The sequence below is a fragment of the Phyllobates terribilis genome, unplaced genomic scaffold (assembly GCF_046119375.1).
Source record: "Phyllobates terribilis strain yellow unplaced genomic scaffold, ASM4611937v1 Scaffold_3__8_contigs__length_932513732, whole genome shotgun sequence".
Taxonomy (NCBI): Eukaryota; Metazoa; Chordata; class Amphibia; order Anura; family Dendrobatidae; genus Phyllobates; species Phyllobates terribilis.
This window is the reverse complement of record NW_027362763.1, coordinates 879106237-879127249: the sequence shown is the minus strand read 5'-3', so window position 1 is coordinate 879127249 and position 21013 is coordinate 879106237. Positions and strand designations below refer to the sequence as shown.

The 21013-nt window shown below is 40.7% G+C and overlaps 1 protein-coding gene across 4 annotated transcripts in view; it reads left to right on the top strand.

The window, feature by feature from the left end:
• The window catches only part of UTRN (utrophin), a 768906-nt gene that overhangs the window by 157730 nt on the left and 590163 nt on the right, over positions 1 to 21013 (top strand). For all 4 annotated transcript variants that reach the window (XM_073672652.1, XM_073672651.1, XM_073672650.1 and 1 more), the window contains 5 exons: positions 1147 to 1310; positions 7459 to 7656; positions 9121 to 9302; positions 13561 to 13711; positions 14466 to 14585. In XM_073672652.1, the coding sequence (XP_073528753.1) occupies positions 1147 to 1310; positions 7459 to 7656; positions 9121 to 9302; positions 13561 to 13711; positions 14466 to 14585 (815 nt within the window). The remainder of the gene's footprint in view (positions 1 to 1146; positions 1311 to 7458; positions 7657 to 9120; positions 9303 to 13560; positions 13712 to 14465; positions 14586 to 21013) is intronic.

The window sequence follows — 21013 nt, the reverse complement described above, 5'->3', positions numbered from 1 at the left end:
AAGATACAGCATAAACTTTAGTAAAGTACATTATTGCCTCCTGTCGGATATGTCAGTATAATGTATTTCTCTGAACTTTGGAAACTTCAGGGCGTTTAGCAAGAAACAAATTACATTCTCAGCCTTGAATCTTAAAGGAAATTGTCAGTACATTAATATGCATTGAATCTTTGCCAAAAATAATATACTATAGCATTTTCGTATATACTACATTTACTTTGTCAACCATTAAAATTAGTAATAAAGTAAAACATTTTTTGACTGTTTGATTAAAGGGGTTGTCCGGTCCATATCGATAAGTCTGCAGTCACTCTGTGTACCTGCAGACTTATGAATCCCCCCAGCGCACGTACTGTGCGCTGCGAGTATTCGCTGATTTCTGAGCTGGGACCGAAGGGTATTATGAATTATACATCCTCCCGGCCAGGGCCCGTCTAGTGGGCGCGACCTCGCTCCATACACTTGTATTGAGCGAGGCCGTGCCCCGACTAGTGATGCTTCCGTCCAGTGGGCGTGGAGGTGCTCTGGCCGGGAGTATGTATAACGCATACATACCCTCCGGTCCCGGATCAGAAATCGGCAAATCCTCGCAGCGCAGAGTGCGTGTGCTGGGAGGATTTATGAGTCTGCAGTCACATAGAGTGCCTGCAGACTTATCGATATGGACCGGACAACCCCACTAAGGCCAAATTTAGATGTCCATGAAATACAGTCCGAGTACAGACCATGAAGTTTAAACTAGCCGTGGGTCTCTAGAACTCGAACACAACAGCCTCATAGACGTAGCTGGGTTGGGTCAGGAGACCTCCTGTGAGGCTCACCTTGTTAAGTGGACCCTCCAAGCCCAGGTGTGGGTGGGTACACGGCTTTGGTGTAGCTGGCGGGATGTCACGTGGAAAGTGAGGACGTGGCACACTCAGGAATTTTGGTAACAGCAGGACAGATAAAGTGTAAGTGTGCAGGGAATGAAGCAAAGTACATTGTGGTGAGCACAGAAGGTGGAGACTAAAGAGCACAGTACTTTGTGAATGATACGCACTTTCTACTACCTTGGATCACATTGTAACTCATTTTCCCAGCAATCTGGCAGTTTTTTTTTTTCCCCTCCTCAGTTTTGTCATTCTTCGTACCTTTGTTTCTTTACAGATGTGGCTGTCCCCTTGCCAGACAAGAAGTCAATACTTATGTACTTAACATCGCTATTTGAAGTGCTTCCTCATGAAGTTACAATGGATGACATTCGGGAAGTAGAGACCCTTCCTCGGAGATTCAAGGCAGAGTGTGAAGATATGCCGCTCACTAAGCAACAGGTATATGAAGGCGAATTAAATGTTTAATGCATAATTATAATTAAGCGCATGCAAAAAATACTAAAGGATTTAAAGGGATTGTCACATAAAAACATACTTTAAATGAAGGTTCTATGTAATGTATGGTCTGCCAGAGGGGGCGCTGATCTCACAGAGGGGTGATTAGCTCGGCCATGTCTCCATTGTGTTCTTCTGGGAAAGTGACTAGGGTGAATCAGTCACTTGACCCCTATTCTCCTAAGGGCGTTAGATGCACCACCCACGTTTGCCATCAGAGGTTGGCGGTTATTTTAGATATTTTTTGCTTCTGTATGTAATTATAGTTCTGTGCTGAAATTCTAGATTGTACTGTCTCAGCAAATTTCTAATCATTTAAAGAATAGCTAAACTTTCACGTTTTTTTTTGCTAATTCTATCCAGCACTGAAAGTTATTTAACGTTGCTTATCACTTTTTTTTTTAAGAGATTTGGCTTCAGTCCTGTAAAAAATGGGTGCTTTTACAATGTTTCTTTCCGCCAGCATTTTTTTTTAGCGTTTTTCCATCGCTTTTGGGGTGTCTTTATTACTTCCCATGTTTCATGTGTTTTTTAACTGCATTGAATAAAGAATAAACTGCTAGTGGGTTATGTAGCAAAAGCACTGACAAAACAAATCAAATAGACGCCCATTCATCTTCCAAATGTCTTGTGAGCTTTCTCATTGACTTCTTATGTAAATTATAGAACATCTCCCGAGCTGAAAATACCTGAAGAATGGACAGGTCACTTCTTTTAACCGCTTGGCTACTTTGGAAACCTGAAGAATATGAAGAGAAAGTCATTCCTACATAGAATTGCTCATGTTCATTCTTTTGAGGATTTTTAAAGTGAACCTGTCACCAGCAAAAACGCTATTAACCTGCAGATATGGGTTAATCTGTAGGTTAATAGCAGTTCTATCCTGCCCGTTGCCCGCACTTAGCCAAACGCTGTGGGGAGAAAATGAACTTTATTTTCTCAAACATAGCATTCAGTTTCAGTCACGGGGGCTGGGCGGCGCCGGTTCAGTCACTGCTCTGAGTATAGAGAGCGGTGGCTGTAACCACCCCAGCCCTTACTGACACTGCCTCTGCATTGGGGCCGGCTGACGGTCAGGGCCGGGGGTGCAGTTACAGCCGGCGTGCAGAAGTGACTGAACCCACGCCAGTGCCAGCCCTGTGACTGGAACCGAATGCTGCCGGGGAGAATAAAGTTAATTTTCTCTCCGCAGCATTCGTCAAAGTGCAGGCGCCGGGCAGGATAGTAACACTATTAATCTGCAGATTAACCCCATGTATGCAGGTTAACAGCGTTTTTGCTAGTGAGAGGTTCCCTTTAAAGCTTTTCAGGTGGTTTTTGGAGCAGAATCCCCCAGAAAATGAAGTCTTGGTCACATACCCTAGTCTACATTTTTGGGGATTTCTGTAGTCCATCACTATGTACTGGGAGTACTAACTCTGGCAGTGCAGCTGTAGGTACCTTAGGACTAGGGCTGTGCCTACCTTCTAGATATTCAATGCAGGTATCATCCTCTCAGCACTCCGGAGGATCGCACTGTGTCATGCATAAGATCTACTACATTGGATGTCTTCTGCACCCGTACAGAGTAAGGGAGTACAGAAAAGCTAGACTAGTACATTAATGAGTAAGCAGTGGTTTGGAGGCTCCTTAAATGCAAGTTTTTCACAGGACTAAAGCCAAATCCCTTAAGTGGTTTGTATAGAATTAGCAAAAAAAAAAAATGAAGATTTACTTACCCTGTAATTCAACAACTCATACTGTACAATTTCTTATAATCAGAGATTTGTTTATCCCACTTGTTTATCTCTGCATGAGAGCATATATCTTATGTTAGCATTTTATTTTTGGCTGCTTAACTAGCGGTACATTCTCTTTACTCTTTTATTATGACCATCCATTAAACCATAACAGTGAAAACACAAAGCCTGTATTCTGTGAATCAAACGAGCAAAAATACTGTTACACTTTCCTTATAGGTATTTCAGAATCCGTTCTCTGCATGTTTCATTTACAGAATACTGACTGCCATAAACGGCACCGTCATTACAGTATCTACAGTGTATACACAGGTAACATTTTGGATAATTCCTGTTAACTCATGAAATGTGAGCTGGTATGTCCATTAATGCAGTGAGTTAAATGCCCATGTATTAGAGCTGGTATTTTTCATGTAGTTTTTAGTGCCCAAAGTACCAGCAGCTCAACAGAGGTCTTTGTAGTAATGCCCCTTTTCTCAATTATGGAGAAAATCAGTAGACCAACAAATCATCAATTTAGTCCCAGTCCAGAAATGGTTGTATCCACAGTGTGATGAGTCCATTATGAATTTGCAATAGTGGTTTTCCAGTTTTAACATACGTTTCTGCAGCTTCTCTGTCTTGCTGCAGATTGCCGAATCCTAGCAGTGCAATATGCACACTGTCGGGATTTGCTCTTTTGTAAGCTCAAGTGGACTGTTTGTCAAGTTAGCTGTCTCTCACTGACTAGATTGTCATCTGCTTCTCTCTATATAACATAGAGAAGAAAATGTTGCGAGTCATCACATGACCACAAGTATGCAAATCACATATGAGCAGTCATGTGACGACCATTCGAGCTGACAGCAGAGCGGAATCCTGACTGTGCGTATTTCTCACTCTCAGGATTTGGCAATATGCAGTGAGATAGAGGACTGGAGAAATTTATGTTTAGCCTGGAAATCTCTTGAAGCTCCAGTAGAACAGAGATCCCAACCAATTATCATATCCCTAATCCTAATACAAATATGCCTTTCTGTGAATTGTCATTTTTTTTCCTTTTGTGTTTTGCAAGTTTCCATAAACTTCAAACAACCTCTTCTCCCTTAATCCTCATTTTCAGCTCATTTTACTCCTCGTGCTCGCTTAATCTTCAACAGACTGATCTCCTGCTGTAATATAATTACAGTATGGGAACATTTCTTGGAAATGAGTCTTTCTATTCATTTCTAAAGTTTGTAGTAATTTGTAAGTGGCAGGGTCTTGTACGCTATTCTTTTTCCAGATTGATTTATAGAGAATTATCATAAACTGGTGACTGGCAACTAACCAGAATGGGAAATGGGCCACTATTCGTGGCTTGGTCTGTCCTGCTTCGTGAGACATACTTGTGGTTTGTGTTTGGAGACCACCTCACTTTATGTTTTTCTCTTTACCTTAGCCTCTGTGTGACTTTAAAATATCTTGGAGTAGTTTTACTATGAGTGGTAAATTTGCATCTAACATTTGCTAATATATACCTACTTATTCTAATACTTTTTTAGTCTTTTACTTAAGAATGACTACACTTTTTTTTTTACTTTTTATTTGCTTTAAAGGGAACATGCATTGTCCAGAAACACTATTTACCTGCAGATATAGGGTTAATCTGCAGGTAAGTAGCTTTAAAATCAATGTCTGCCTGCTTTACTGGAAGTACAGCTACAGGGAGAAAATGAAGTTCTATTCTCCCTACGGCTGCTCACTTCCAGTCATCGGGATGGTGCAGGGAGCAGTTACAGTTATCGCTGTCTACACAGTGAGCATGGAAGTGATCGCTCCCTGGCACTTTGATTGACAGCCTGCTCTGTACATACATGCTGCACACACCAAGCAGACTGTCAGTAAAAGTGCTGAGGGGTTTTTACAGCATAACCACTGTGTAATGAGTGGTGACTGTTACAGCTCTCTGCACCACCCCGATGATTGGAAGCGAGTGGCTGCAGGGAGGATATAAGTTAATTTTCTTCCTGTAGCCTTTGCTTCAGTAAGACAGGCAGTCATGATTTTAATGCTGCAGGTAGATAGCATTTCTAGACATGACAGGTTCCTTTTCAATTTTATAGAAATGTAATTTGGCGCCATTACATATTTATAGGGACATAACTAGAAAATATGGGGCTAAACGCCAATCTTTTGAATGCTTCCTACCTGAGCATCTACCACAAACCTCCCCACTGAATATCATTGAGCATAGACTCTTCCAGCCTTCAGACCCACATACACCCTAATCCAGGCCTCTTACCAGACCAGTGGAACCATCTGTCCTCTGTAGCATTGAGCACTTACCTGTTGGCAGTCAGCAGGCCGTGAGGGTTTTCAGATTCCATTGTGGTTTTGTGTCTGTTGCAGTGTGAGATCTCCTTTTTATGCTGAGTGTCTCTCCCTCTCCAGCTGTCAGAGGCTCCATGTTTGCCAGCGGGGTCTGCATGTGTTTATGACCTTACTCTAAAGTCTCCAGCTACACCTTTAGCATTACCCATGTCAGGTTCACTTAGGTTCACAGTAATATCCTTCATATTCAGGGTGTTATCTGGAAGTATATTCAGGAGCATTTTTCGGTGACATTTAGTCTACATATGAATTGCTGGAGTGGGGCAGGTAGTAATTGTAATAATTGTAAATCCCTATAAAAGTTTGTGAGGTCATGTTATATCTCCCTACCTTATTGTGATGGCCCATGGGGTGTACATATGAGCCATAACTGTATGCTATCTGATGCATTAATATGCTTGTCATTATTGCCTGTGTTCTGTGCTCTGCTTTCTCTGTAGCACACTGACAGAAGCAGCATGAAAGAAATGATGCAGCAGCATTGATCTGTGTGGCTGTGAATCCAGCTGTGAAGTAATAAGTGTGTTGGTAGTTGCAGGTCGATCTGCCTGGTCTCCCACTGTTCTGAGTGCTGATCACTCTTACTCTTCTCTATCCATAGACTTCGATATATTCTGTAACCTGACACTTCTCTGTGTTGGCAGCCCATCTTGCTTTGACCAAGACAGATTTGAGCTATATGATGAGCCCAGGAGGTAGAGGAAGGGGTGGAAGTGGCTCATACATGGAGAAAGAAACAGATTTCTCTAATAATATATGTATTATAAAGTTTCATATATCCGCATGTACTGTTGATTTATGCAAAGTTTGTTTAAACAACAGTGACCATTTAGAGGAGTTTGTCTTTTTCTCATCACTCTAAAATATAGGTTCACCTAGGCACTGACTGAAAAGAGAAGAGGAGCTGTGATTATGTGAATAATATAAGATATGTTAATTAATGGGTAAATTAAAGTGTAATTTTGTTAACCTCTAAAAATCATAGACCCTAAGGCATCGGTTTTGAACTTTTATGTTAAGATACATTATTGGCCACTGCCACCTTCCTATTAACTTATGTCTCTTGAGTCTATAAATTGGCTTCTTTAATATTGTGTTTCTCACAGTCTATTAAAGAGGCAGCTATTTAAAATAATTGCTAAAATGCACATGATGACTTCAGTGAGTTCATGTATAATGGAAACATCTCTTTTAAAGTCTTCTCTCATCCGTTCCCCCACCCTTGTTTACAAGCCTATAAAGAGCATAATTAAAAATTAATTCATTGAAATGTTAGACACCAATAATACAACCAGCTCGGCGGGTGATCTCTGTTCCAGCATGTACTGTGTGATAGCCTCTCGCTCAGCAAACTTGAACCTGAAAGTGAGAGCGTCTATATGCCTGACTTGCTTTATATACAGTATTTGTTTAGTGGGATAATCCATTTTTTTTTTTTTGCATTTACATTCAAAAATTTGAGAATTAAATTATAATATCTCTAGTTTCATGGTCTAAGCATGCCTATACACATTCAATATATATAATGGCCCAACTCTGTGATATTGGCGGGAACAGATGACTATCTGCTGTGTATTTGGGTGTCCTGGTTCTCCTTCGACTGTAGATATCGGTGGAAGGAAAGTTTGGCATATTGGATTGGATGTTCATTGTTCCCTTGTGGAGATAAGGTGTTTGGCAGTGTCTTATTCCCCACTCCCCATTGGAAACACATGGAAGCTTGGCTACACCAAAGAAGAGAAGCAGAGCACTGTACGAAATCACGTGACATTAGCTTCATAAGAGCAGCCATATACAAGCTGAGCAATAGCGGTAATATTTTCAATAATTTGTGGTCAACTAAGAGATATATAAGAAAAAAAGAAATGTATAGCTCAGCAGTTAAAGAGTTTCTAGAAAAATGGTCAAGAAAAAAAGAACAATTCTGTGGAACCTGTCAAGAAAAAATGTAAGGCAAAAGAATCAATGGAAAATGTTTCCTAATTCCAATTTTATTTTAGGCATCTGATGGACCTTGTGGAGACTCCGGGCCAGAAACACCTAGTACAGTAACCGAGGTAGAGATGGATCTTGATAGCTATCAGGTTGCCCTGGAAGACGTCCTCACTTGGCTTCTCTTGGCAGAAGACACATTTCAAGAGCAAGATGATATATCTGATGATGTTGAGGAAGTCAAGCAACAATTTGCCACTCACGAGGTGAGCTTTATTAAATACATGGATTGTAAAGGTGTCAATCCAATATAACTCTCTAGTTCTTTTAATTATTATATTATGTTATAGAAACGCATGAGAATATGTCATTTGAAAAAAGTCTGTGTCTTTGGCCTGACACTGATTTCCAGGTATTGACTTTTAGGATTTCTACTTCCAATGGTTGACACTAGAGTTCAAGTCCTCTCCCTCTCTGAAGAGACAATTTGGATATTTAATTTCCCAGAGGAGAATTTCATGGCCTTTAACTCTCCCAACACTGGCATGTCAGGCATGTTACTCTCCCCAAAGAGAGATGTTACCCCTTATTAGACCCCTGATTTCCCGAATTAATGCTCTCTGTAGTCCATGCTAACTTATATGGCTCTGCTTAGAGATTTCTGATACAAGAAATATGACACATTATTGTAAACTTCTCAAATTTTTCTGAAACATTAGAAGATAAGATCCGGTGGATTTCTTCTTCATTTAAAATCATCTGTCTTCTGGAACGTTCACACTTGGCGTTTCGGCAGCATTTTTTCTGCAGTCAAAACGTTCACTCTTGGCCGTAAAAACGCCTGTTTGGTTAGTGCGTTTTTTCAGGCAGATTACATGTGTAATTTGTCTACATTTCTACATTACATGTTAATAAAGTTAGTTTTATTCACCAAAAATGCTGCAAAATCGCAGCACAAATGCTATGCTGTGTTTTTCTAGTGTTTTTGCAGTTTCTTATTGCTTTTGATGGGTAAAAAACGCTGGACAAAAAATTGACATGCTGCAGATTTTCAAAAACGCTGCAGTTCTTAAATTCAGTCTGGGAAAAAAAGCCGAGTGTTCATGAGATTTCTGAAATCTCATTGCTTTTGCCATTACTGTAAAATGCAGCTCCTTTACCCCAGAAAAAAAAATGCACGAAAAAAGAAGCCACTTATTCCACAATCATATATAATTATTACTAATGTTACATTTTACATTATAGCTGGTGTTAAAGCTGGAGCTTGGCTTTAATTTGCTATGTACCTTATAAGTGAATGGTGATGAATGATTACTATCCACCAGTACAAAGTAAGAGAAGGACACAAAGACAAAGGGTGATAATTCTGTCTTATTATATGACAGATATTGTAACAATGTATCTTATCACAGACATTTTTCTTTCTGACTGATTGTTTGTTGCAAAGTATTCTTCAGTGTATGCAAAAAGTAATCGATCAATAAAGAAACTTTGTGAAATTTCTTATCTAACTTCATGCAAGTTTAAAGTCGAACTTTCCATCAGAGTTCAGAATATCTGCACTGTATCCATTTTCTGAAGAATACTATAAGATAGATTGATACTTAGATAACGTGACTTCTACCGTTTGTGAGTGGCTCGGGGTTCATATTATGTATTCTGCATCAGTATCTCTGCCTTTTCATTAGATAATGTAAACTTTTTTTTTCTGTGACCTCTCTCATCTTTAGGCTTTTATGATGGAGCTCACAGCACATCAGAGCAGTGTGGGCAATGTTCTACAGGCAGGAAATCAACTTATTGCTCAAGGTGACCTCTCAATCGATGAAGAAAATGAGATACAAGAGCAGATGACCTTGCTGAACTCACGCTGGGAAGACCTTCGTCTTGAAAGCATGCATAGGCAGTCCAGGTGTGTTCTTTAATTTTTCAGATAATGAAGACGTTGCATGCATTAAGGCTGCGTTCACACATTGCGTATTTCCCTGCGTTTTTTTACGCTGCGTATTTTCCTGCTTTTTTTACCTGCGTTTTTTTAAGCAGGTAAAAAAAGCACCTCCATTCACACACTGCGTAAAAAAGCGCAGCAAAAAACGCAGTGTAAATGAAGGGTGACATGTGTAATGTCACACTTCATTTCAGTGTGACATGTGTACTGTCTGTGTGTCATGTGTGTACTGTCTGTGTCTATGTGTCGTGTGTGTGTCCCTAGCAGTGTATGTACAGACTATGGATACTCACCTACCCGATGGATGAGAGACGCGTCTGCTCCGTCCCGCGCTTGCAGCATCTGCCGTGAAGCGATCAGCAGACTGTCAGCTGACCGGCCGGTTACAAGCCGGTTAGCTAACAGCTGATCGGCTCACCGGCAGATGCTGGAAGCGTGGGATTGGAGCGGACCGGACCGGACGCCTCTCCCCTGACATCGGGTAGGTGAGTATCCATCCTGCGCCTCCGTAAAAAAGCGATGGAATTACGCAGTGTGTGAACACCGCTGCGTAATTCCATCGCTTATAATGGGCACAATAGGAGAAAGCGCAGGACGCAGCTGCGTAAAGAATTGACATGCCAATTCTTTACGCAGCTGCGCTTTCCCGCTGCGTAAAATTACACAGTGTCTGAACGGCAAAGTGAATTTCCCATTCACTTTGCTGGCAGACACAAAGCACATTGCGTATTTTCAAAAAAACTCATTCCAGCAAAATATAAAAGTCTGCTTTAGACAATCCCTTTATATTACAAGGATCACTCAACTCATGCCAGTTGACTATATTATATAAAATCCAAAAATAAGCAAAAAGGACATACATGTATAAATGATAAACAACTTTATTGAGCAGATATTTACTATAAAACCTTTAAACCATGGAGAAAATGTCAATGCAAAGGACAAAAAAATGGAAAAGAGAACTGACCAGAGTGTACGCCCAGGGTTATGTCATATGGCTATCAGCAAGAGATTACTGTAAGAACGCCTCATAAAACTGCATGCAGGTAAATGGTGCCGAGTGTGTAAAACACCTGCTAAATATAATTTTATACATGTTTTTTAGGGATTTATTATCTCTTATAGAGTGCTTCATGTAAGATAAACACCAAATAGACACCTCCAATGTCATAGCAAAACTTAGATGCTACAAGGGTTAACTATGAAATTAAAAAAAGTACATCATGTGCATACCTCAATAGTACTCCAAATACACATTGGACTTACTGCAAGTAGAGAACCAAAATATTGTTGGTGTTAATAGCCTGCTGAATATCATAAGGTGATTGCCTAAAGGAGTTTTTAAAAATGTCAACCATTTCCAAGGAGAAAAGCAGCCATATTCAATATATCAGCAAAACTTTGCATGTGTGGATGTTGAGAAAGCACACAAATTGTAAAACTGCATACCCAAGGTGGTATACAACAGTGCTGAATTCTGTAACAGTATTCTTGTGTGCGCTTATGAAACCATACATGAAAAAACAATGTACAAATTAAGGCACAATAGTATATTACCCTGGACACAGACCAAATCAGTATACCCCTTGACGCGCGTTTCATCAAAGCTTCTTTAGAAGGGTATAAGGAGCAGAGAGTTTGGGTGAGTTATTTATGGAGGCCACAGACCAATGAAATACCTGTCAGAGGGTGGTTGTATGGATTGCCCGCTCCAAAAGCCACCTCACAAATCACGTGCTCGGCGTCCAGTAACGCATACACATGCCCCCCGAGATGCATCATTGAGTGGGGTGAGTCACTGCTGGGACATGTCACCCGGGACACCAAGACACTGACCGCAGTGGGTGGGCGAATTCACCACATGAAAAACCGAACCAATAGGCTGAAATTAATTCTGCTCAATATTAATATACACAGTCCCCCCTACATACCGTATGAGTTCACACACAGCCCCCCTATATACCGTATGAGTTCACACACAGCCCCCCTATATACAGTATTAGCCCACACACAGCTCCCGTATGAGTCTACAAACAGCCCCCCTATATACAGTATAAATCCACACAGGCCACCTATATACAGTATGATCCCTGACACAGTTCCCCTATATAATGCATGAACCCATGCACAGCCCCCCTACATACCATATGAGTCCACAAACAACCCCCCTATATACAGTATAAATCCACCCGCAGGCCCCCTATATACAGTGTGAGCCCCCCACACTGCCAAACTTTGCCTGGGTCTGGTGTAGAAGCATTATCTAAACTGAGCAATGGTAATTGTGAAAGGAGGTGGAGGATGGGAGCCGGAACATCACCTACTGTATTGTGAATGGTGGATCCTTAGTAATCTACTAAATAGAGATGTGCTACCTCTTGTTTTAATCCTGTCTGTAATAATAATGAAACTAAGTTCTGTACAGAACAGGAAGTATGAGTCCATTATAATGCCTGTGGCCAGTGTGAAAATTGCAAGATTTCAGTCTTCATTTGAGAAAAAAAAAAAAGAATAGCGATATGGAAAACTGAAGAAAATATAAAGTAAAAAATAAATACATTCAGCATAGAAACTTGATTAAAAGGATGCGATGTCATATTATTTCAAAATTTCTTGCTTAAATTTATTGTTATTTTCTATCATAGATATGTATTATTTATTATGCATTGCTTATATTATTAGTATAAGATTAATAATAATTACTTATTGTTAGTTCTTAGTCCAGTAGTGAAAGAAATGAAATAGTCCTGGATAAACCTTTTAAATATTCTGACCCCCCTATTAATTGTGACATTGACAAACAATATTGCCACGCCGTAAACGGGAAATGGCTGGGAGTTGGGACCCAGACCTGTCCCTACCACACTAGGGGAGCCCTGACTTTCCCTTATCTCAGGGGTACCTCTGAAGGTGAGGAGGCCCAAGCCGCCAGCGTCTCCCTATCTCCTGCACAGGCCCTGTCAGTGACCCCCTCTCCCCCCAGGGAGGAATACAGTAAAAATACTGTAAAATGATACTGTAACAAGACAGGGAAAACAGACTGGGTAAACTGAAATAGCAAGATCACCAAAAATACACTCACAGCCACAAAGGAAAACACAGGGAAAGAATAGGTATTAAAATTAAATGGGAATGAGGAAAGGAAAAAACACAGCCAAACAGCAAGCAGCAATCCCAAGGTAAATCTCCAACTACTCCCGACCGCAGACTCCTCCTCCTCACTCCTGGTTAGGCAGAATGAACTGAACACCAACATCAACTGAAGGGGCATGTGAGTATTTATAGGGTGGAGCAAGAGATCACACCCCCATCAGCTGAACAATCAACACACCAAGCCTAGCAAGGAAAACAACTGTCATTAACCCCTGATTGCTCAAAGGAAAAAACAGCATTTAAACAGCAAAAATGACAGGGCCGTCACGAATCATTTAATACTTTGTGACAAATATGTCTTGTTTATGTTATAAGATGTTTTTTTTTTTACATTGTAACATCGACATGTCAAGAAAATGCTATATTTATTGGAGTTGTCTCAGAGCATCGGTCTTCTCAACTCTTGTTCCTCCTCAACAAACCACCGACATGATGTGATTTTGCTGGGGAAAGCTCCCACCAGCCTGGCATTTCTCCTGAAGCGGCTGCTGTATGGGGCCATTAATATTACAACTCGGACATTTATTAATAATACTAATAATTTTATTTATCTAGCAGCAACATATTCCACAGCACTTTACAATTAATCGGGGACGTGTACAGCCAATAAAAAGAATACAAAGTAACAGATAGTTCAGCAGTTACAGGAGGAGTGACTTCCGTGCTCGCAAGCTTACAATCTATAAGGCATTTAGATAAATAGCTGCTTGTGTAATTCAAGCTATTAAACAGAATGGGAACCGCTCATACAGAACAACTCTTAATTCTGAATCACAGAAGGGGTTTCTAGTGGCTGATTCTACTCTATGACAAAAGGGGTGTCTATCAGAAATATCCTCTTTTATTAAAAATATAAGCTATAAACATTCTTGAATTTTGTGTATAGTCATTCATTCCCAGACTGCATTGCACTTTTACTGCTACATTATATTGTCCAGGCATGCCTAGTACAAGGTGAAAATCTTGCTTGTAGTAAGTAATTAGTTGTATAGATCTTATCGGAAAAAAATTCTTGTTTTACTTGATTTAGCCTGTTTTTATGTTATTTTTTTTTATTTCTTCTATGAAGGTTGCATGAAGTGTTGATGGATTTGCAAAGAAAACAACTTGACCAATTGTCTGACTGGCTGACTGTCACGGAAGAGCGAATTCACAAGATGGATTTAACGTTCTACAGTGAAGATTTTGAGTCCTTTAGAAAACAGATTGAAGAACACAAAGTGAGCAAACTATAGTATTGTAATGGTAATAAAGTCTAAAGCAGTCTCTGGTGATGCTATTAGAATCTTCAAAGAGCATTTTTTAAGTAACAATCCTTCATTATACTCTTACAACCTTTTAAGAGGTGGGATCAAGTTCTTAAATGGGTAATATTGCATGGTACCGTAAAATAAGCGACTTTGCAATTTATCATACCTCCTATTAAAAGTCCCCTCTGTTCTTGAGAATGGAGGGATTTTCTAGAGGTCCTTTGAAGATGGCCACATTGATGTATCCGGCCTTCTTCAGTCCGACTGTGCTTCTCCCATGCTGCAGAGGCAAACCTGGGTGAGCGCTCAATTTGATCCAAACTGTCAATCCTTAGTAGCGCACCACCACCTCCCCTCCTCCTCTCCCGCCAGCTGGTAGGAAGTGGAGTGTTGTGATCCTGAAAAGTGAATATTAGAACAGCCTCTTAAATGAGTAATTATTCAGAGAGTATACAATACCCACACAGAAATAATATTACAGGTCATACCAACCCCAGGATACAGGCTGTTTAGCGACAGTCTGCACTCTGTATCCTATTTACATACTGTATGTTCACTGTAGTGACTGCAAAGGATCCTACAGGAAAGAGCGAAATCATTAGAAAATTGAACACGGCCATAACTAAAGGAAGCAATTCGGTTAATTAAACCACATTAGTGTGTGGGTATTTATTTACTGTTATTGTTTTTTTTTTTATATTTTGTTGCTTTTAACTTTTTCTAGAAATTGCAAAGTGACCTGGAGACAGAACAAGTTAAAGTCAACTCTTTAACCCACATGGTGGTTATTGTGGATGAAAACAGTGGTGATGGAGCCACTGCGGCACTAGAAGCACAGCTACAGGTGGGTCATTTAGTGATGATGATACCGTAATGTCTTTTGATTCGCTTATGTAGAATTATTCCATAATTGTTTATTCTTTACCTGGATCTGGTAAATGTTTAACATGGTATGAGGGTCAGTCGACCCACCATTGTAAAGACTGGTGGAGCTACTAAAACAGGACCCCTACCTATTGATGTGTGGTTATGGCATAATTATTTACCGTGTGGATAAAGTTTTCTCTAAAATAGTTGCTTGCTGTATTATAGCTATGGACATCATAGAGGTAGATCTCACTCCTGTTTGCTAAGCTAAGAGTAGAGAGACTCTAGAGGGTGTCTTTCTAAAGAACTTGGTTCAAATTTGAATTACTTAGTTGCCTACTCATTTGAATGGACGTCGTTCAAAACTAAATTCGTGCTTGTGGTCAGTTGTATTTTTGTAATTCAGGAACTGAAAGAAGACAGAGGGTAGGAGAAAGGGCAAGGGGATGGGAGAATAATAAGAAATGAGCTGTGAGCTATGAGGATCAACATGAAGTCTATGACTGTCAACTGAAGAGGAAAAAATGTAGGGGAATTGTGATAGAGTATCTAAAAAAGTGTGAAAGAACTGAAAATATGTCTTATATTCTAGGTTCTTCAAAGTAGCCACCTTTTGCTTTGATGACTGCTTTGCACACTCTTGGCTTTCTCTTGATGAGCTTCAAGAGGTAGTCACCGGAAATGGTCTTCCAACAATCTTGAAGGAGTTCCCAGAGATGCTTAGCACTTGTTGGCCCTTTTGCCTTCACTCTGCGGTCCAGCTCACCCCAAACCATCTCGGTGGGGTTCAGGTCTGGTGACTGTGGAGGCCAGGTCATCTGGCGTAGCACCCCATCACTCTCCTTCTTGGTCAAATAGCCCTTACACAGCCTGGAGGTGTGTTTGGGGTCATTCTCCTGTTGAAAAATAAATGATGGTCCAACTAAACGCAAACAGGATGGAATAGCATGCCGCTGCAAGATGCTGTGGTAGCCATGCTGGTTCAGTATGCCTTCAATTTAGAATAAATCCCCAACAGTGTCACCAGCAAAGCACCCCCACACCATCACACCTCCTCCTCCATGCTTCACGGTGGGAACCAGGCATGTAGAGTCCATCCGTTCACCTTTTCTGCGTCGCACAAAGACACGGTGGTTGGAACCAAAGATCTCAAATTTGGACTCATCAGACCAAAGCACACATTTCCACTGGTCTAATGTCCATTCCTTGTGTTCTTTAGCCCAAACAAGTCTCTTCTGTTTGTTGCCTGTCCTTAGCAGTGGTTTCCTAGCAGCTATTTTACCATGAAGGCCTGCTGCACAAAGTGTCCTCTTAACAGTTGTTGTAGAGATGTGTCTGCTGCTAGAACTCTGTGTGGCATTGACCTGGTCTCTAATCTGAGCTGCTGTTAACCTGTGATTTCTGAGGCTGGTGACTCGGATAAACTTATCCTCAGAGGCAGAGGTGACTCTTGGTCTTCCTTTCCTGGGGCGGTCCTCATGTGAGCCAGTTTCTTTGTAGCGCTTGATCGTTTTTGCAACTGCACTTGGGGACACTTTCAAAGTTTGCCCAATTTTTCACACTGACTGACCTTCATTTCTTAAAGTAATGATGGCCACTCGTTTTTCTTTACTTAGTTGCTTTTTTCTTGCCATAATACAAACTCTAACAGTCTATTCAGTAGGACTATCAGCTGTGTATCCACCAGACTTCTGTACAACACAACTGATGGTCCCAACCCCATTTATAAGGCAAGAAATCCCACTTATTAAACCTGACAGGGCACACCTGTGAAGTGAAAACCATTTCCGGTGACTACCTCTTGAAGCTCATCAAGAGAATGCCAAGAGTGTGCAAAGCAGTCATCAAAGCAAAGGGTAGCTACTTTGAAGAACCTAGAATATAAGACATATTTTCAATTGTTTCACACTTTTTTGTAAAGTATATATTTCCACATATGTTAATTCATAGTTTTGATGCCTTCAGTGTGAATGTACATTTTTCATAGTCATGAAAATACAGAAAAATCTTTAAATGAGAAGGTGTGTCCAAACTTTTGGTCTGTACTGTATATACATATGTATATATTTAAACAGTGTTGTGAAAAACAAATGTTTTCCCCTTCCTGATTTCTTATTCTTTTGCATGTTTGTCACACTTAAATGTTTCAGATCACAAGACAAATTTAAATATTAGGCAAATATAACACAAGTAAACACAAAATGCAGTTTTTAAATGAAGGTCCTTTTTATTAAGGGGAAAAAAATCCAAGCCTACTGTCATGGGTGTGTCAGATGTAACAGACAGTCGCCCTGCAGTTGGTTGCAGAAGATCTCTTCGTTTGGCATTACAGACACCCGCTTAGCTGTTTCACTCTAGGACCCAATGGCTACCTCCTTCCTGCTAATTTACACCCTGGCCTGGGTGTTGAAATAGTTTCACTTTGCAGCAGGGAGGGGCCGTTGATACTCTCATATTTCCTTGTGAATGCCTGGAGCTCTCAGACTGCTATCTTCCTCTGTGGTGCTAGGAGGATGCTTGGAGTTATCTCTCTGAAGTTGGCTAAAGCTAAGTTACTTTCCCCCGTGTCTGTCTCCCTTGTTGTCTTTAGCTGTCAGTGGGGATCGACTAGCGCTCATCCCCCCCTTCCCTATCTAGGGCCAAGTGCTAGGGAAATGCAGGATTTAGGCTCGCTTGCGGCAATTGGCGAGGAACCAATACAGGGACATTAGTGGAGACGGGGTGATATCAGATCAGCCTAGGAGGTCTCCACTCCTCCCCTTTCCCTAGCGTCTGGGCTCCCTTTCCCCCTTCCCTTTGTGTTGCACTTAGTCTTTCACACACCTTGCATGACACCTACAGGGCCCTGTGTGAAAAAGTGATTGCCCACCTCCCCCGTTAAAACATAAATTAACTGTGGTTTATCACATCTCTTGGAAGCTGAGTTCAATTTTAATCAAGAAATCACTTAAATGGTGCCTGCCTGACAAAGTGAAATAGACCAAAAGACCCTCAAAAGCTGAAATTCAGGTACAAATAAGAAACAAAGTAATTGAGAACTATCACTCTGGAAAAGGTTATAAAGTCATTTCTAAAGCTTTGGGACTCCAGCGAACCACAGTGAGAGCTATTATCCAAAATTGGCGAAAATCTGGAACAGTGTTGAACCTTCCCAGGAGTGACCGGCCCACCAAAATTACCCCAAGAGCGCACAGACGACACATCCAAGAGGTCACAAAAGACCCCACGACAACATCTAAAGAACTGCAGGCCTTACTTGCCTCAGTTAAGGTCAGTGTTCATGACTCCACCATAAGAGAGACAGGGCAAAAATAGCATGCATGGCAGAGTTCCAAGATGAAAACCACTGCTGAGCAAAAAGAACATAAAGACTAGTCTCAGTTTTGACAGAAAACAACTTGAAGATTGCCAAGACTTTTTTGGCAGAATACTCTGTGAACTGACGAGACAAAAGTTGAACTTTTTGGAAGGTATAAGTCTCATTATATCTGACATAGAAGTAACACAGCATTTCAGAAAAGGAACATCATACCAAAAGTGAAATATGGGGGTGGTAATGTGATGACCTGGAAGACTTGTTGTGGTACATGGAACCATGAATTCTGCTGTCTACAAAAAATCCTGAAGGAGAATGTCCGGCCATCTGTTTGTGAACTCAAGCTGAAGCGCCCGTGGGTTATGCAGCAGGACAATGATCAAAAACACACCAGCAAGTCCACCTCTGAATGGATTAAGAAAAACAAAATTAAGACTTTGGAGTGGCCTAGTCAAAGTCCTGACCTTAATCCGATTGAGATGCTGTGGCATGACCTTAAAAAAGCGGTTCATACTCGGAAACCCTCCAATGTGGCTGACTTACAACAATTTTGCAAAGATGAGTGGCCAAAATTCCTCCAGAAAAGTAAGACTCATAGCCAGTTATCGCAAATGCTTGATTGCAGTTGCTGCTACTAAGTATGGCACAACCAGTTATTAGGTTTAGGGAGCAATCACTTTTTCACACAGGGCCCTGTAGGTTTGGATTTCTTTTCCCCTTAATTATAAAGACCTTAATTTAAAAACTGCATTTTGTGGTTACTTGTGTTATCTTTGTTTAATATTTAAATTAGTTTTGTGATCTCAAACATATAAGTGTGACAAACATGCAAGAGAATAAGAAATCAGGAAGGGGGCAAACACTTTTTCCACACCACTGTATATACAGTACAGACCAAAAGTTTGGACACACCTTCTCATTTAAAGATTTTTCTGTATTTTCTTGACTATGAGAATTGTACATTCACACTGAAGGCATCAAAACTATGAATTAACACATGTGGAATTATATACTTAACAAAAAAGTGTGAAACAACTGAAAATATGTCTTATATTCTAGGTTCTTCAAAGTAGCCACCTTTTGCTTTGATGACTGCTTTGCACACTCTTGGCATTCTCTTGATGAGCTTCAAGAGGTAGTCACCGGAAATGGTCTTCCAACAATCCTGAAGGAGTTCCCAGAGATGCTTAGCACTTGTTGGCCCTTTTGCCTTCACTCTGCGGTCCAGCTCACCCCAAACCATCTCGATTGAGTTCAGGTCTGGTGACTGTGGAGGCCAGGTCATCTGGCGTAGCACCCCATCACTCTCCTTCTTGGTCAAATAGCCCTTACACAGCCTGGAGGTGTGTTTCGGGTCATTGTTCTGTTGAAAAATAAATGATGGTCCAACTAAACGCAAACCGGATGGAATAGCATGCCGCTGCAAGATGCTGTGGTAGCCATGCTGGTTCAGTATGCCTTAAATTTTGAATAAATCCCCAACAGTGTCACCAGCAAAGCACCCCCACACCATCACACCTCCTCCTCCATGCTTCACGGTGGGAACCAGGCATGTAGAGTCCATCCGTTCACCTTTTCTGCGTCGCACAGAGACACTGTGGTTGGAACCAAAGATCTCTAATTTGGATTCATCAGACCAAAGCACAGATTTCCACTGGTCGAATGTCCATTCCTTGTGTTCTTTAGCCCAAACAAGTCTCTTCTGCTTGTTGCCTGTCCTTAGCAGTGGTTTCCTAGCAGCTATTTTACCATGAAGGCCTGCTGCACAAAGTCTCCTCTTAACAGTTGTTGAAGAGATGTGTCTGCTGCTAGAACTCTGTGTGGCATTGACCTGGTCTCTAATCTGAGCTGCTGTTAACCTGAGATTTCTGAGGCTGGTGACTCGGATAAACTTATCCTCAGAAGCAGAGGTGACTCTTGGTCTTCCTTTCCTGGGGCGGTCCTCATGTGAGCCATTTCTTTGTAGCGCTTGATGGTTTTTGCAACTGCACTTGGGGACACTTTGAAAGTTTGCCCATTTTTTCAGACTGACTGACCTTCATTTCTTAAAGTAATGATGGCCACTCGTTTTTCTTTACTTAGCTGCTTTTTTCTTGCCATAATACAAATTCTAACAGTCTATTCAGTAGGAGTATCAGCTGTGTATCCACCAGACTTCTGCACAACACAACTGATGGTCCCAAAACCATTGATAAGGCAAGAAATCCCACTTATTAAACCTGACAGGGCACACCTGTGAAGTGAAAACCATTTCCGGTGACTACCTCTTGAAGCTCATCAAGAGAATGCCAAGAGTGTGCAAAGCAGTTATCAAAGCAAAAGGTGGCTACTTTGAAGAACCTAGAATATAAGACATATTTTCAGTTGTTTCACACTTTTTTGTTAAGTATATAATTCCACATGTGTTAATTCATAGTTTTGATGTCTTTAGTGTGAATGTTCAATTTTCATAGTCAAGAAAATACAGAAAAATCTTTAAATGAGAAGGTGTATCCAAACTTTTGGTCTGTACTGTATATATTGCTAAACTCCGTTCACAAAAGAAAAAACAGGTGAGCACATATAAAATAGACTTTTGAATTTGAACGAATGCCAAAATGGCAAAAAACTAGGCGAAAAACAGGCGCCAAGGCAATGATGAATTGGTGCCGTAGTACGTGTGTGTACATATACACCCATACTATGGCCCTGATGCATCATTGCCTTTGCGCCTGTTTTTTGTCTAGTTTTGCGCCTTTTTGTTATTTACACCCAATTCATCATTCTATTTACCTGTTGTGAAGTCTATTTTATATGTACTTTTATGTTTTTATTTGTTTTCTGATGAATTTGGCGCAAAAACCGGCAAGACAAAAAAGGAAAGTGACTTAAAATCTCGCAATGGTGAACTGGAGCCTATGTGTTTTCTTCATAGTGTTTGTTTTCTTCATTGTTATTTTTGCTGTGTTTTGTAAGGTTGTTGTAAAGTGTTTTGTGAATGTCCTATGACTTGGCTGTTATTTCACTTTCACTAAAGTGCTGAACTTGTGTTTATATGGGAAAAGAATGCAATGTAAATGCCTAAGTGTTTATCTATGCAACACAAACAT